This window comes from Nomascus leucogenys, chromosome 8, assembly GCF_006542625.1.
Source record: "Nomascus leucogenys isolate Asia chromosome 8, Asia_NLE_v1, whole genome shotgun sequence".
NCBI lineage: Eukaryota > Metazoa > Chordata > Mammalia > Primates > Hylobatidae > Nomascus > Nomascus leucogenys.
In genome coordinates this window covers 20731128-20743206 of record NC_044388.1, presented here as the reverse complement: position 1 = coordinate 20743206, position 12079 = coordinate 20731128, and the positions used below count along the sequence as shown (strand labels likewise).

Sequence of the window (12079 nt, the reverse complement as noted above, 5' to 3'; positions counted from 1 at the left end):
TTTAGAGATAAGGTCTCACTGTGTTGCCCAGGCTGGTCTTGAACTCCTGGGCTCAAGCAATCCTCCCACCTCAGCCTCCCAAAGTGCTGAGATTACAGGCGCGAGCCATGGCAGCTGACCCTGACTAGTTTTTAAATTTTTGTAGAGGTGAGGTTTCCCTATGTTGCCTAGGCTGGTCTCAAACTCCTGAGCTCAAGCAGTCCTCCCTCCTCAGACTCCCAGAGTGTGGGATTACACCCTGCCTATAGCTGTTTATAATCCAGTCAAGCACTACCTCTTATACTTATGTTCTTTATTTTTTATTTTATTTTATTTTTTGAGATGGAGTCTCGCTCTGTCACCTAGACTGGAGTGCAGTGGTGCAATCTCAGCTTACTGCAACCTCCACCTCCCGGGTTCAAGTGATTCTCCTGCCTCAGCCTCCCAAGTAGCTGGGATTACAGGTGCCCACCACCACTCCTGGCTAATTTTTGTATTTTTAGTAGAGATGGGGTTTCGCCATGTTAGCCAGGCTGGTCTCAAACTCCTGGCCTCAAGTGATCCACCCGCCTTGGCCTCCCAAGGTGCTGGGATTACAGGCATGAGCCACCACGCCTGGCTCACTTATGTCCTTTAAATCTCCTTAACCTAAAATACCCTTGCCCTACCCCATACCTCGTTCCACATTGATGACAGATGAAGCCAATTTTCTATAATAAGTTTCCAAATTGGTCTGATAGTTTCTTTGCATTACTGTTTAATTTATTCCTCTGTGTTCTATATTATCTGTGAACTAGAAGTTAAATTTAAATCAGGTAAAATATTTTTGGCAAAAATGCTTTAATAGGTAATGTTGTGTCTTGCATATTACATCCTGTCATGAGGCAAGAATGTCTGGAGATCTTGCTGGTTTCGATCACAGGGTTAAGATAGTAACTACCTAATTCCTCTATTGTAAAATTCCCTTTGCCATTAACCGATATGTGGGGGACACTTTGGTGACATTGCAAGTATCTTGTTCCCCATCATCCTTTCACAGTTCTAGCATTCGTTAGACTTTTTAAAATTTAAACTTTTTTTAAACAAATTAATCATTATTATTTTTTTAATTGACACGGTCTTGCTTTGTCACCCAGGCTGGAGTGCAGTGGTGTATATTAGAGCTCACTGCAGCCTCAAACTCCTGAGCTGAAGTGATCCTCCCGCCTCCGCCTCTCAGGTAGCTGGGACTACAAGCACATACTACCACCCCCGGCTAATTTTTGTATTTTTTTTGTAGAGACAGGGTTTCTCCATGTTGCCCAGCCTGGTCTCTCTGAACTCAAGTGATCTGCCTGCCTTGGCCTCCCAAAGTGCTGGGATTACAGGCATCAGCCACCGCATCCAGCCTATTTTTATTTTTTGAGATAGGGTCTCACTCTGTCACCCAGGCTGGAGTGCAGTTGCACAGTCATGGCTCACTGTAGCCTTGACTTCCCAGGCTCAAGTGATCCTCCCACCTCAGCCTCCTGAATAGCTGGGACTATAGATGCACACCACCACACCCAACTAATTGTTTTATTTTTTTGTAGAGACAGGTCTCACTATGTTGCCTAGGCTGTTCTCAAACTCCTGGGTTCAAGAGATCCTCCCATCTCTGCCTCCCAGAGTGCTGGGATTAACTCCCACCTCTGCCTGCCAAAGTGCTGGGATTAAAAGCATGAGCCACCACACTCAGCCACATTAGACTTTTGAAAAAAGTAACCTTACCAGCCTAGGCAACAAAGTATGACTCTGTCTCTACAAAAAAAATATATTTTATTTTATTTTTTAATTTAAGATGGAGTTTCGCTCTTATTGCCCAGGCTGGAGTGCAGTGGCACCATCTCGGCTCACTGCAACCTCCACCTCCTGGGTTCAAGCAGTTCTTCTGCCTCAGCCTCCCAAGTAGCTGGGATTACAGGCACTTGCCACCACGCCTGGCTAATTTTTTTGTATTTTTAGTACAGACAGGGTTTCACTATGTTGGACAGGCTGGTCTTGAACTCCTGATCTCAGGTGATCCACTGGCCTCCCAAAGTGTTGGGATTACAGGCATAAGCCACCGCACCTGGCCAAAAAAATTTTTTTAATTAGCCAGGTGTGGTGGTGTGTGCCTGTAGTCTCAGCTGTTTGGGAGACTAAGGTGGGAAAATCACTTGAGCCCGGAGTTTGAGGCTGCATGAGCTATGATCATGCCACTGTACTCTAGCCTGGGTGACAAAGCAGGACCCTATCTCAAAATAACAAAACGCAAACCCTTTATTTTTAAAAAGTTAATATGTTTACTGTAGGAAACTGAGAAACACAAGAAGCAAAGAACAGTCATCCACAGTCACAAGCAGTTTACAGTTTGACTTGTCCTTCTAGGTCCTGTATGTACATAGACACAGTATCCAATTTTGTGGGATTAAGATCATGCAGTATGTATCATGTTTTATCACACATTATGGATATTTACTAGTTGAAAATCCCAAAGCTATATGAGTATTTTGATAACCAAGAACACCCTACACCAACTCAGTCTGTTAGAAGAAGATATAATTCCACCTATCTTGGGACAAAAATTTCACAGAAGATAAAAATGGCAAGAGACCTCTAGGTAGAAGTATTGGCAGAGTTTAGAAGACTGTATTGCCTTAATGCTCAATTTAAAATGAAACATAAAGCAACAGAGTATAATGCAACACTAAGTATAATGTTTCCATAGTCTATAATGTTTCCATAATAAAGCAACACTAAGTATAATGTTTCTAAGAGAATTTATTATGGGATCTTTGCCACTAAAATATTACCAAGAACGTATGTTTCCATTGAATTACTTAATATATTCCCATAGTACGACCAAGAGAGACTCACATACATTAGTGGCTATTGTCAAGATGTAAATATGAATACATCTGCATACATCTCTCTATTTATACTTTCTTCTACTCCTCTGCTGCCAAACTGATGAACAAGTCCCGATATATACATTGCTCAGAGGTGGTTTAACAATTCCATGTCCAACATGCATCTTTTCTATCAATTATAACAAAAAGATATTTACAATTTCACTAGCCCTATTTTAAAAATAATTTTGTGGGTACATAGTAGATGTATATAGTTATGGAGTAGCTCTGCTTTTTATTATATGTTGTCACATCAAGACATCTGTGAAGCTTAGGTGTTGCAAAATAATGAACTCTGTCCACAATAAACACTGGTACTTTACTAAAAATGCAGCTATAGACCTGTGGTTATCATCTAAAACCATCTTCTAGATATGGAGATTCTGAGAAAGAGCCTTTCCTTCCACCCCTTCTTCTTCATCCTGTTCTGTCATTCCAGTGACTAAGTACAGGACTATGTCTAGTTCTGAGAGGTCAATGAACAAAGGTCACTCCCAGAGGGTAGTCCTCCCTAAGAACTAAAAAAGGGATTATTTTACTACCTCTAGTTTTAGCATACTTTGAGCATCAGGGACTTGTTTATCCTTTAATACTCAGCAGTATTAACTGAAACACACATATAGAACAATGGCTAGACAACCTGAACTAATGTGACTCAAGGGCACAGAACCCTTCTCTCTGCATAATTCCTCCTCCCCCAGCCCACTACCACCCAGTAAACAGTTAGCATACCCGCTAAGACATCAGTTTTAACAATTCCATTCCCAAAATGCAACCAGTCCTATGAAATAACAAAATGCTTAAAGGATGTTACATTAGTCCTCTGCTTTTGTTACTTTAGCTCTCTACAATGCCAGAAGTACACATATGTTGCGTACTTTTAAATGTCTAGAAAGACTAGATGTTTCAAATAGGACTTAAGTTTTCCACTATATATACCGTAGCATTGAATAAGTGGTACACATACATAATAAGCTGTCATTTGAAAGTGCCATCTAAATAGGAACGAACATTCTGGCATAGAACCCTTCCCACCTCTGTCAACTCAGTGGATAGGTATAAGCATTTGTAATGCTTAGAGGGAACTTTAACAATTTCACTTCCCTAAGTGTTTTTAAGAACAGTCTTTCCTATGAATTTGAACGCAAAGTGTACTCAGTGTATTAGGTTACTGACTCTTATGTTGGTCATATGCTGTCAACCTCTTTAACATCTAGAACTAGGTGTTGTAAATTAGGACTCATTTGTCCTTCATATACACTATATACATAGCAAAGTAAAATAAAATGCATGGACATAAGGTACAGTGGTCAATCTTGCCTCACTGTAAACACATTGGTATAAAGCCCTTTGCACTTTATTCTCCTCCTTTTCTCCTGACCCAGTACAAATGTAATGATGTGTACTGCTTAGAGAAGTGGTTTGATCATTCCATTTCCAAAAGGTAATATTTCAGTGAATTTTAACAAAAGGATGTCTACAAAATGTGTTATTTACTACCCTACTTTTAACATACTTTGTGCACTTCTAAACGTCTAGAAAGTCTCGATGTTTTAAATAAGGACTTAAGTCTGTCCACTTTATACACAGTAGATTTTTTAAAATAGTGGTGGTATCATATTTACCATAACATGCGTTCCTCATTCTACATTATTATATTTTGCAGAGTTTTTCATGTTAGTCCATGTAGATTTCATTTACCTGTTATAGTATTCCATGGAATGGATATTCCATACTTTAACAGTTACCCGGCTGGGGCAGTGGCTCACGCCTGTAATCCGAGCACTTTGAGAGGCCTAGGCGGGCAGATCATGAGGTCAGGAAATTGAGACCATCCTGGTTAACACAGTGAAACCCCATCTCTACTAAAAATAAAAAACTTAGCCAGGCATGGTGGCGGGTGCCTGTAGTCCCAGCTATTTGGGAGGCTGAGGCAGGAGAATGGCGTGAACCCGGGAGGTGGAGCTTGCAGTGAGCTGAGATCATGCCACTGCACTCCAGCCGGGTGATAGAGCGAGACTCTGTCTCAAAAAAAAAAAAAAAACAGTTACCCTATTTATATTTATTTGAATTGTTTCTACTTTTTTGCCCTTACAAATAGAGTTAATGTGATCAGCATCATATGTATGTTCCCAAAATGTCTGTACACATTTGTCTATGATGAATAATGGAAGAAGTAGAATTCCTTGGAAGAAGAGCATGCTCATTTATATTTTAATAGACAATGCCAAGTTTCCTTCCAAAAAGATGATACTAATTTATAATTTCACCAATAATGTAAAGGTACCTTTTTCTGTATTGCCTCAACACTTGATATCAGTCTTTTTTTTTTTTTTTGAGATGGAGTCTTGCTCTGTCCCCTAGGCTGGAGTGCAGCGGCGCGATCTCGGCTCACTGCAAGCTCCGCTCCCGGGTTCACGCCATTCTCCTGGCTCAGCCTCCCGAGTAGCTGGGACTACAGGTGCCCACCAACACGCCTGGCTAATTTTTTGTATTTTTAGTAGAGACGGGGTTTCACCGTGTTAACCAGGATGGTCTCGATCTCCTGACCTCGTGATCCGCCCGCCTCGGCCTCCCAAGATATGTCTTTTTTATATTTACCAATCTTTGGGGCAAAAAATAATGCCTCCATATTTTAATTTGTTTTTTCCTTATTACCAGAGAGGTTGAAGGCCTTGTGGAAGGTTGATAGCATTAGTTAGCTGTGAGTTTCTTTAGTCCACATTTTTTTATTGAGAGCTTAATGTGTGCCAATCACTGTTCTAAGCACTGGAGTTAAACAGTCAACAGACAGACAAAAATTCCCACCCACATGAAGTTTATAGTAGAAGTTGTCCATTCATAACCTCTGCCCATTTTTCAATTGGTTTGTCATTTTCTTTCTTATTTTCAGGATATATTCTAGATACTTTGGTATGTATGTTGCAAACATTTCTTCCAGTTTATTCAGCATCACTTTACGGTATCTCTTTTTTTTACACAAGGATTTTTTTTTTTTTTTGGACAAGGTCTCACTGTGTCACCTAGGCTGGAGTATAGTGGTGCAAATTGCAGCTCACTGCAGCCTCGACCTTGTGGACTCAGGTAATCCTCAGCATCCTGAACTGAGACCATGGGCATGCGCCACCATTCCTGGCTAAGTTTTAAAAATTTTTTGTAGAGATGAGGTCCTGCTGTGTTGCCCAGGCTACACAGGGTTTAAATTATCATGGCAAAATATTAATCTTTTCCTTTTGAAGTTATATTTTATGTCTTGTTTAGGAGTCCTTTACTCCTAGGATTTACTTTATTTTTCTTAGAGATGAGGTCTCACTATCCCAGGCTGCTCTCGAACTCTTGGGCTCAAGCGATCCTCCTGCCTCAGCCTCCCAAGGTGCTGGGATTACAGGTGTGAGCCACTGTGCCCAGCTATTCCTAGGATTTAGACGTAATCACCTATATATTGCTCTTAATAATTTTTGGTTGTATAGTTATTTTATAATTTTGGTTATGTTTTTTAATCTGGAAAAATTAGGGTCATTATTTCTTCGAATTCTTTCTTTAGCTTTTGTTCTCTTCTCCCTCTGGGATTCCAGTTACATGTGTAACATTTTCTATTGCCCCAAGCCCTTAGATGCTGTTGTTGTAGGGTTTATTCCCCCACTTTTTTCCTTTTTGCATTTTCAGTTTGTGTAATTTCTATTATCCTATCATCAAGTTCACTGACTGTTCCCTAGGCAGTACATGTTTTGTTGAGGAACCTATTGAAAGTGTTCATTTCTGTTACCATGTTTTTGGTTTTTAGCATTTCTCTTAGAGTCTTCTTATAGTTTCCATCCCTGAAATGATGTATCTGATTTTGCATGTTGTCTGTCTTTTCCATTAGACATTAAAATTTAACATTTTAATCATAATTATTTTAAATGCCCAAGCTTTTGGATCCAGCATCTGTCATATTTGAGTTTGGCTCTGGTGATGGCTTATTCTCTTCACACTATGTTTTTTGCCTTCTGGGATGTTTTCTACTTTTTGGTTAAAGCTAGGCATATTATAAGGGCCAGTAGATACTGAGGGATAGGGATTTGTAACAATCTAGTCAGAAATTGGGCTGTTGTTTGAAGTCTGTCGTTGCTGTCTGTGAGGTTTGTTGTTGCTGTGGGCACCAGACTTCAAACTCTAACAACTTGTTTTTGTCTCCTCTCTTTGATTTGGGTCTTCGCTTTGTACTGTTTCCCAAAGAGTCTGTCTGTTGCGGCTCTCCCAGCTGCAATTTCCTGTTATTGAGATTTGGTGGTGGGGTGTGGGAGAGGGGGTTGTTCTCTAATGTTCTGCTTCTCCAAATTTGAACTGGTACCGTGGGCCTGTGTCTCAAGGGTAGTGATTTGTCTCGAGGGTAGCCAGTTCTTCTAAACACAGTAAATTGCGAAATTTTTTCCTCACTCATAATTGTCATCTTTATTATCTACCTTTTTATCTAATTGTCACCTTTGTCTATCTTTTATCATATAACACAACATTCCTGTTTATATATACAGTATACACAGGTCTGTTTTGGGACTCTGTTTTGTCTCACTGATACATTTGCTTCTATTCTCAAACCGTGTTGTTTTATTACTACGTTTTGTAATATATTTTGATGTCCAGTAGTATATCTTCTCCTTTATTATTCTTCATTCTATTTTATTTATTTGAGACAGAGTCTCTATCGCTCAGGCTGGAGTGCAGTGGCATGATCTCGGATCACTGCAACCTCTGCCTCCCAGGTTCAAGCTATTCTTCTGCCTCAATCTCCCGAGTAGCTGGGACTACAGGTGCGGGTCACCATGCCCAGCTAATTTTCGTATTTTTAGTAGAGACGAGGTTTCACCATATTGGCCAGGCTGGTCTCAAACTCCTGACCTCATGATCCACCCACCTTGGCCTCCCAAAGTGCTGGGATTACAGGCGTGAGCCACCGCACCTGGCCTATTTTTTAAAGATGAGATCTTGCTCTGTTGTCCAGGCTAGCTTGCAGTGGCACGGATCATAGCTGGCTGCAGCTTTGAACTCAAGCGATCCTTTCACTTCCGTCTCCCAAGTTGCTGGGATTACAGGCATGAGCCACCATATCTACCTCATTGTTCATCATTTTAAAAATTGACTTGGCTATTCTTAAAGATTTTTACTTTATGATGAATTAGATTCACCCTGTCAAGTTTCTAGAAATCTATTGGGAATCAGTTGAGATTGCATTGGATTTATAAATGGAATTATGAATAGAATTGGCATCTTTTTAATTTTGCATTTAATTTTCCCATCCAGTAACTTTGTATATCTATTTATTCAGGTCCTCATTTACATGAAATAAAAGTTTAATGTTTTTCTTCATAATACTCCTATACATGTGTTGAAGCCTACCAACCAAAATGTACCAGGAACACATTTGTAGTCAAAAAAAGGTTAAGTTTACTTAGCTTGCTGCATAAAGAGAAAATATACTCCAGAAGAACTGTGGGAGCATCTCAACAAGGGGAATTAGAAGGGCTTCTCATAGGGTTTAGGCTTTAAGCAGTTTATTCAAAGGAGGATTAAGGAAGCCAGAGGCCAGCAGGACATGGTGGCTCATGCCTGTAATCCCAGCACTTTGGAAGGCTGAAGTGGGAGGATCACTTGAGGCCAGGAGTTCAAGACTAGCCTGGACAACATAGCAAGATCCCATCTTTACAAAAATAAAAATAAAAATTTAGCCAGATGCAGTGGTGCACACCTGTAGTTCCAGCTACTCAGGAGGCTGAAGTAGGAGGATGACTTGGGCTCAAGAGGTGAAGGCTGCAGTGAGCCATGATCATGTCACTGCACTCTAGCCCAGAAGACAGAGTGAGACCCTGTCTCTTTAAAAAACAGAAAGAAAGAAGCAGAGGCCAGTCTTGGATCATCATCCCTCTGGAAATAATGTGCTTCTAAAATGCTCAGTTTTGAATACGTGATACTCTTCTCTCCTCAGTTAAAAATGATTTATTAAAATGAAGTCTTGCCCCTGTAGCAGTAGTGAATATTACATGCTTTATATGTGAGTGATTTATTAATCAGTTTTATCTGGTAAGAAAGTGATAATTTCTATGTATACAAGTGGAAATTGGATCGCCTTTTGATGTTGTATTTTTCTATATGTATCAGCATAGTGGTTGCATTAAAATTCATTTGTATTTTTTCCCCCTCTAGCAAAATCCTTTATATGACACAGAAAGATGCAAGGTATTCCAGTGTGATCTGACCAAAGATGATCTTCTGGATCATGTACCGCCAGAGTCGGTGGATGTTGTTATGTTGATATTTGTGCTGTCAGCTGTTAATCCTGATAAGATGCACCTTGTCTTACAAAACATTTACAAGGTTAGTGATTTGGGGCCTGCACTTGAGGGTTGGACAGTCTGGATTCTTTTACTTACCTTCGCTCACAAGGCTTATGTACTGTCTAGATTCACATAGTCTCTCCATTCTCACTAGGTAGGCTGTGTAGTCAGTGTATAGAAAGGGATCCTCTGGCATAAAACATCCACCCTAAATTCTGATTTGTGCAGTGCCATGGCTGCTCTTCAGAGCTTTGCCAGCCCTGGGACAAGGATGATTTTGCAGTTACCTGGGATCCATGGAGTCCTGCTATAAGGTGAGAGGAGTTACGGTTCAGTGGTCAAGAGTACACAGTTTGGCCAGGTGTGGTGGCTCGTGCCTGTAATCCCAATACTTTAGGAGGCCAAGGCAGGTGAATCACTTGAGGTCAGGAGTTTGAAACCAGCCTGGCCAACATAGCAAGACCTTGTCTCTAAAAAAAGCTAATGTATGATCATTGGCAGATCACTTAACCCTGTTGAGTATTGGTTTCCTTATCTCATGTGAGAATAATAATCACATTCCTTTGTCCCACAGTTGGGTGAAGATACAATGAGAAAATGTATGGTTAAGCTGTCAAATGCTAGGCCTATATCAGTCATTACCACCATAATTGAGCTATACATTGTGGCACAGTGAAACAAGGGCTGAGACTCAGAATGAGGAAAACCACCCTGAATCAGTAAAGAGCCAAAATGACATTCTGTTTTTTTTTTTTTTTTTAAGAGACAGTTGAATACAGTTTGAATACTAGGAGACGGTGAATAAAATGTTGCAAGAAAGTGCTTCGATGAGGACAGCACTTCCATTTTTTGTCTCTAACACTTTTATTTATTTATTTATTTTTGAGATAGGGGCTTGCTGTGTCACTCAGGCTGGAGTGCAGTGGCCTGGACGTGGCTCACTGCAGCCTCAACTTCCTGGGCTCAAGCAATTCTCCCACCTCGGCCTCTAAAGTAATTGGGACTACAGGATGCACTACCACATCCAGCTAATTTTTAATTTTTGTGTAGAGATGGGGTCTCACTATATTGCCCAGGTTGGTCTCTAACATTTTAATCCTGTGACACTGGACATTCCAGGGTGCTCTTGCAGGTACTCAAGAGGTGTCTTCAGGGACAGGCGAGGTGGCTCATGCCTGTAATCCCAACACTTTGGGTGACTGAGGTGGGCAGATCACTTGAGGTCAGGAGTTCGAGACCAGCCTGGCCAACATGGTGAAACCTCATCTTACTAAAATACAAAAATTAGCCGGGCATGGTGGCGGGCGCCTGTAATCCCAACTACTTGGGAGGCTGAGACATGAGAATCACTTGAACATGGGAGACAGAGGTTGCAGTGAGCTGAGATTATGCCACTGCGCTCCAGCCTGGGCAACAGAGCAAGACTCCATCTCAAAAAAAAAAAAAAAAAAATAAAGAAGTATCTTAGTGTTATGGAGCCCTGCCCGGTCTTACTATCTTTTTAAGTAGTAGACCATTTTGGTTCCGTATTATGGGCATTTCAGTCTGTCCCCTTAGTAATTATCACAAATTTATTTTAAGTCCTAACTTAATCAGGTTTTATTTTGACAGGGTTCTCCAAAGTCATGTTCAGCCTGCTTTTGTTTCATAGGTATTAAAACCAGGCAAAAGTGTCTTGTTTCGTGACTACGGGCTGTATGATCATGCCATGCTTAGGTTTAAAGCCGGCAGCAAGCTTGGAGAAAACTTTTATGTTAGACAAGATGGGACCAGATCATATTTTTTTACTGATGGTAAGATGAATGGAATCCAGTCTTTAAATGTTTTATTCCTTGTTTCTGTTTATTTGATTGCATTATCACTGCAATGCTGCTTGGAGAAGGCTTGCGACATGTGCACGAGACCCTGAAACAAGCCCTCTACTGCACAATATTTACCCAGCACCTGGAAGGCACAGACCTGGCCACTGCCCTTGAAGAGCTCACAAGCCTTCTCTGGTGTCAGTGACTTCCCTAATGAGCTTGGGTTAACGGACAGCCTCTGACATGCCATGTGGATTCCCTACTAGGAATTGTGCTGGAATAAGAGGGAGGGCAAGTCAGAAACTTCTTGTCCAGTTAAAAATAAAGCAAATTCGACAGTATAATGCCTTGAGATTACTTTCCCATGGCACAAAGTCAGGAAACCTTTTTCTGTAGAATTGATTGGCTCTGTTTTGGGGTTTGGTTTTTTTGTTGTTTTTGAGACAGAGTCTCATTCTGTCTCCCAGGCTGGAATGCAGTGGTGTGATCTCGGCTCACTGCAACCTCCACCTTCTGGACTCAAGTGATCCACCAAAGCCTCCCGAATAGCTGGGACCACAGACACATGCCACCATAGCTGGCTAATTTTTTATAGTTTTGGTAGAGTTGGGGTTTCACCATGTTGCCCATGCTGGTCTCGAACTCCTGAGCTCAAGTGATCCGTCTGAGCCTCCAAAAGTGGTGGGATTACAGGCGTTAGTCACCATGCCTGGCCTGGATCTGTTTTTAAATAAATAATGCAAATTTGCTGTAAAGAGGTGTTTGTTTATTTTTGAGACAGAGTCTTACAGACTGGAGTGCAGTGGCGCGATCTTGGCTCATTGCAACCTCCACCACCAAGGCTCAAGTGATTCTCATGCCTCAGCCTCCCAAGTAGCAAGGATTACAAGTGTGTGCCACCACACCCAACTAATTTTTGTATTTTTAGTAGAGATGCGGTTTTGCCATGTTGGCCAGGTTGGTCTCGATCTCCTGGTCTCAAGTGATCTGCCCACTTCAGCCTCCCAAAATTCTGGGACTGCAGGCGTGAGCCACCATGCCCAGCCTAAAGAGATATTTAAAAAGTCATTTTTGATAA

General features: G+C 41.1%; 1 protein-coding gene across 6 annotated transcripts in view; it reads left to right on the top strand.

Moving 5' to 3' along the window:
- The window catches only part of METTL6 (methyltransferase like 6), a 47964-nt gene that overhangs the window by 3876 nt on the left and 32009 nt on the right, over positions 1-12079 (top strand). For 2 of the 6 annotated variants that reach the window (XM_030816845.1, XM_012508577.2), the window contains 2 exons: positions 9069-9239; positions 10851-10992. In XM_030816845.1, the coding sequence (XP_030672705.1) occupies positions 9069-9239; positions 10851-10992 (313 nt within the window). Of the gene's footprint in view, positions 1-9068; positions 9240-9427; positions 9514-10090; positions 10993-11067; positions 11392-12079 lie in introns of those variants that run through there. The other 4 variants (XM_030816848.1, XM_030816849.1, XM_030816850.1 and 1 more) reach the window with 3 other exon arrangements.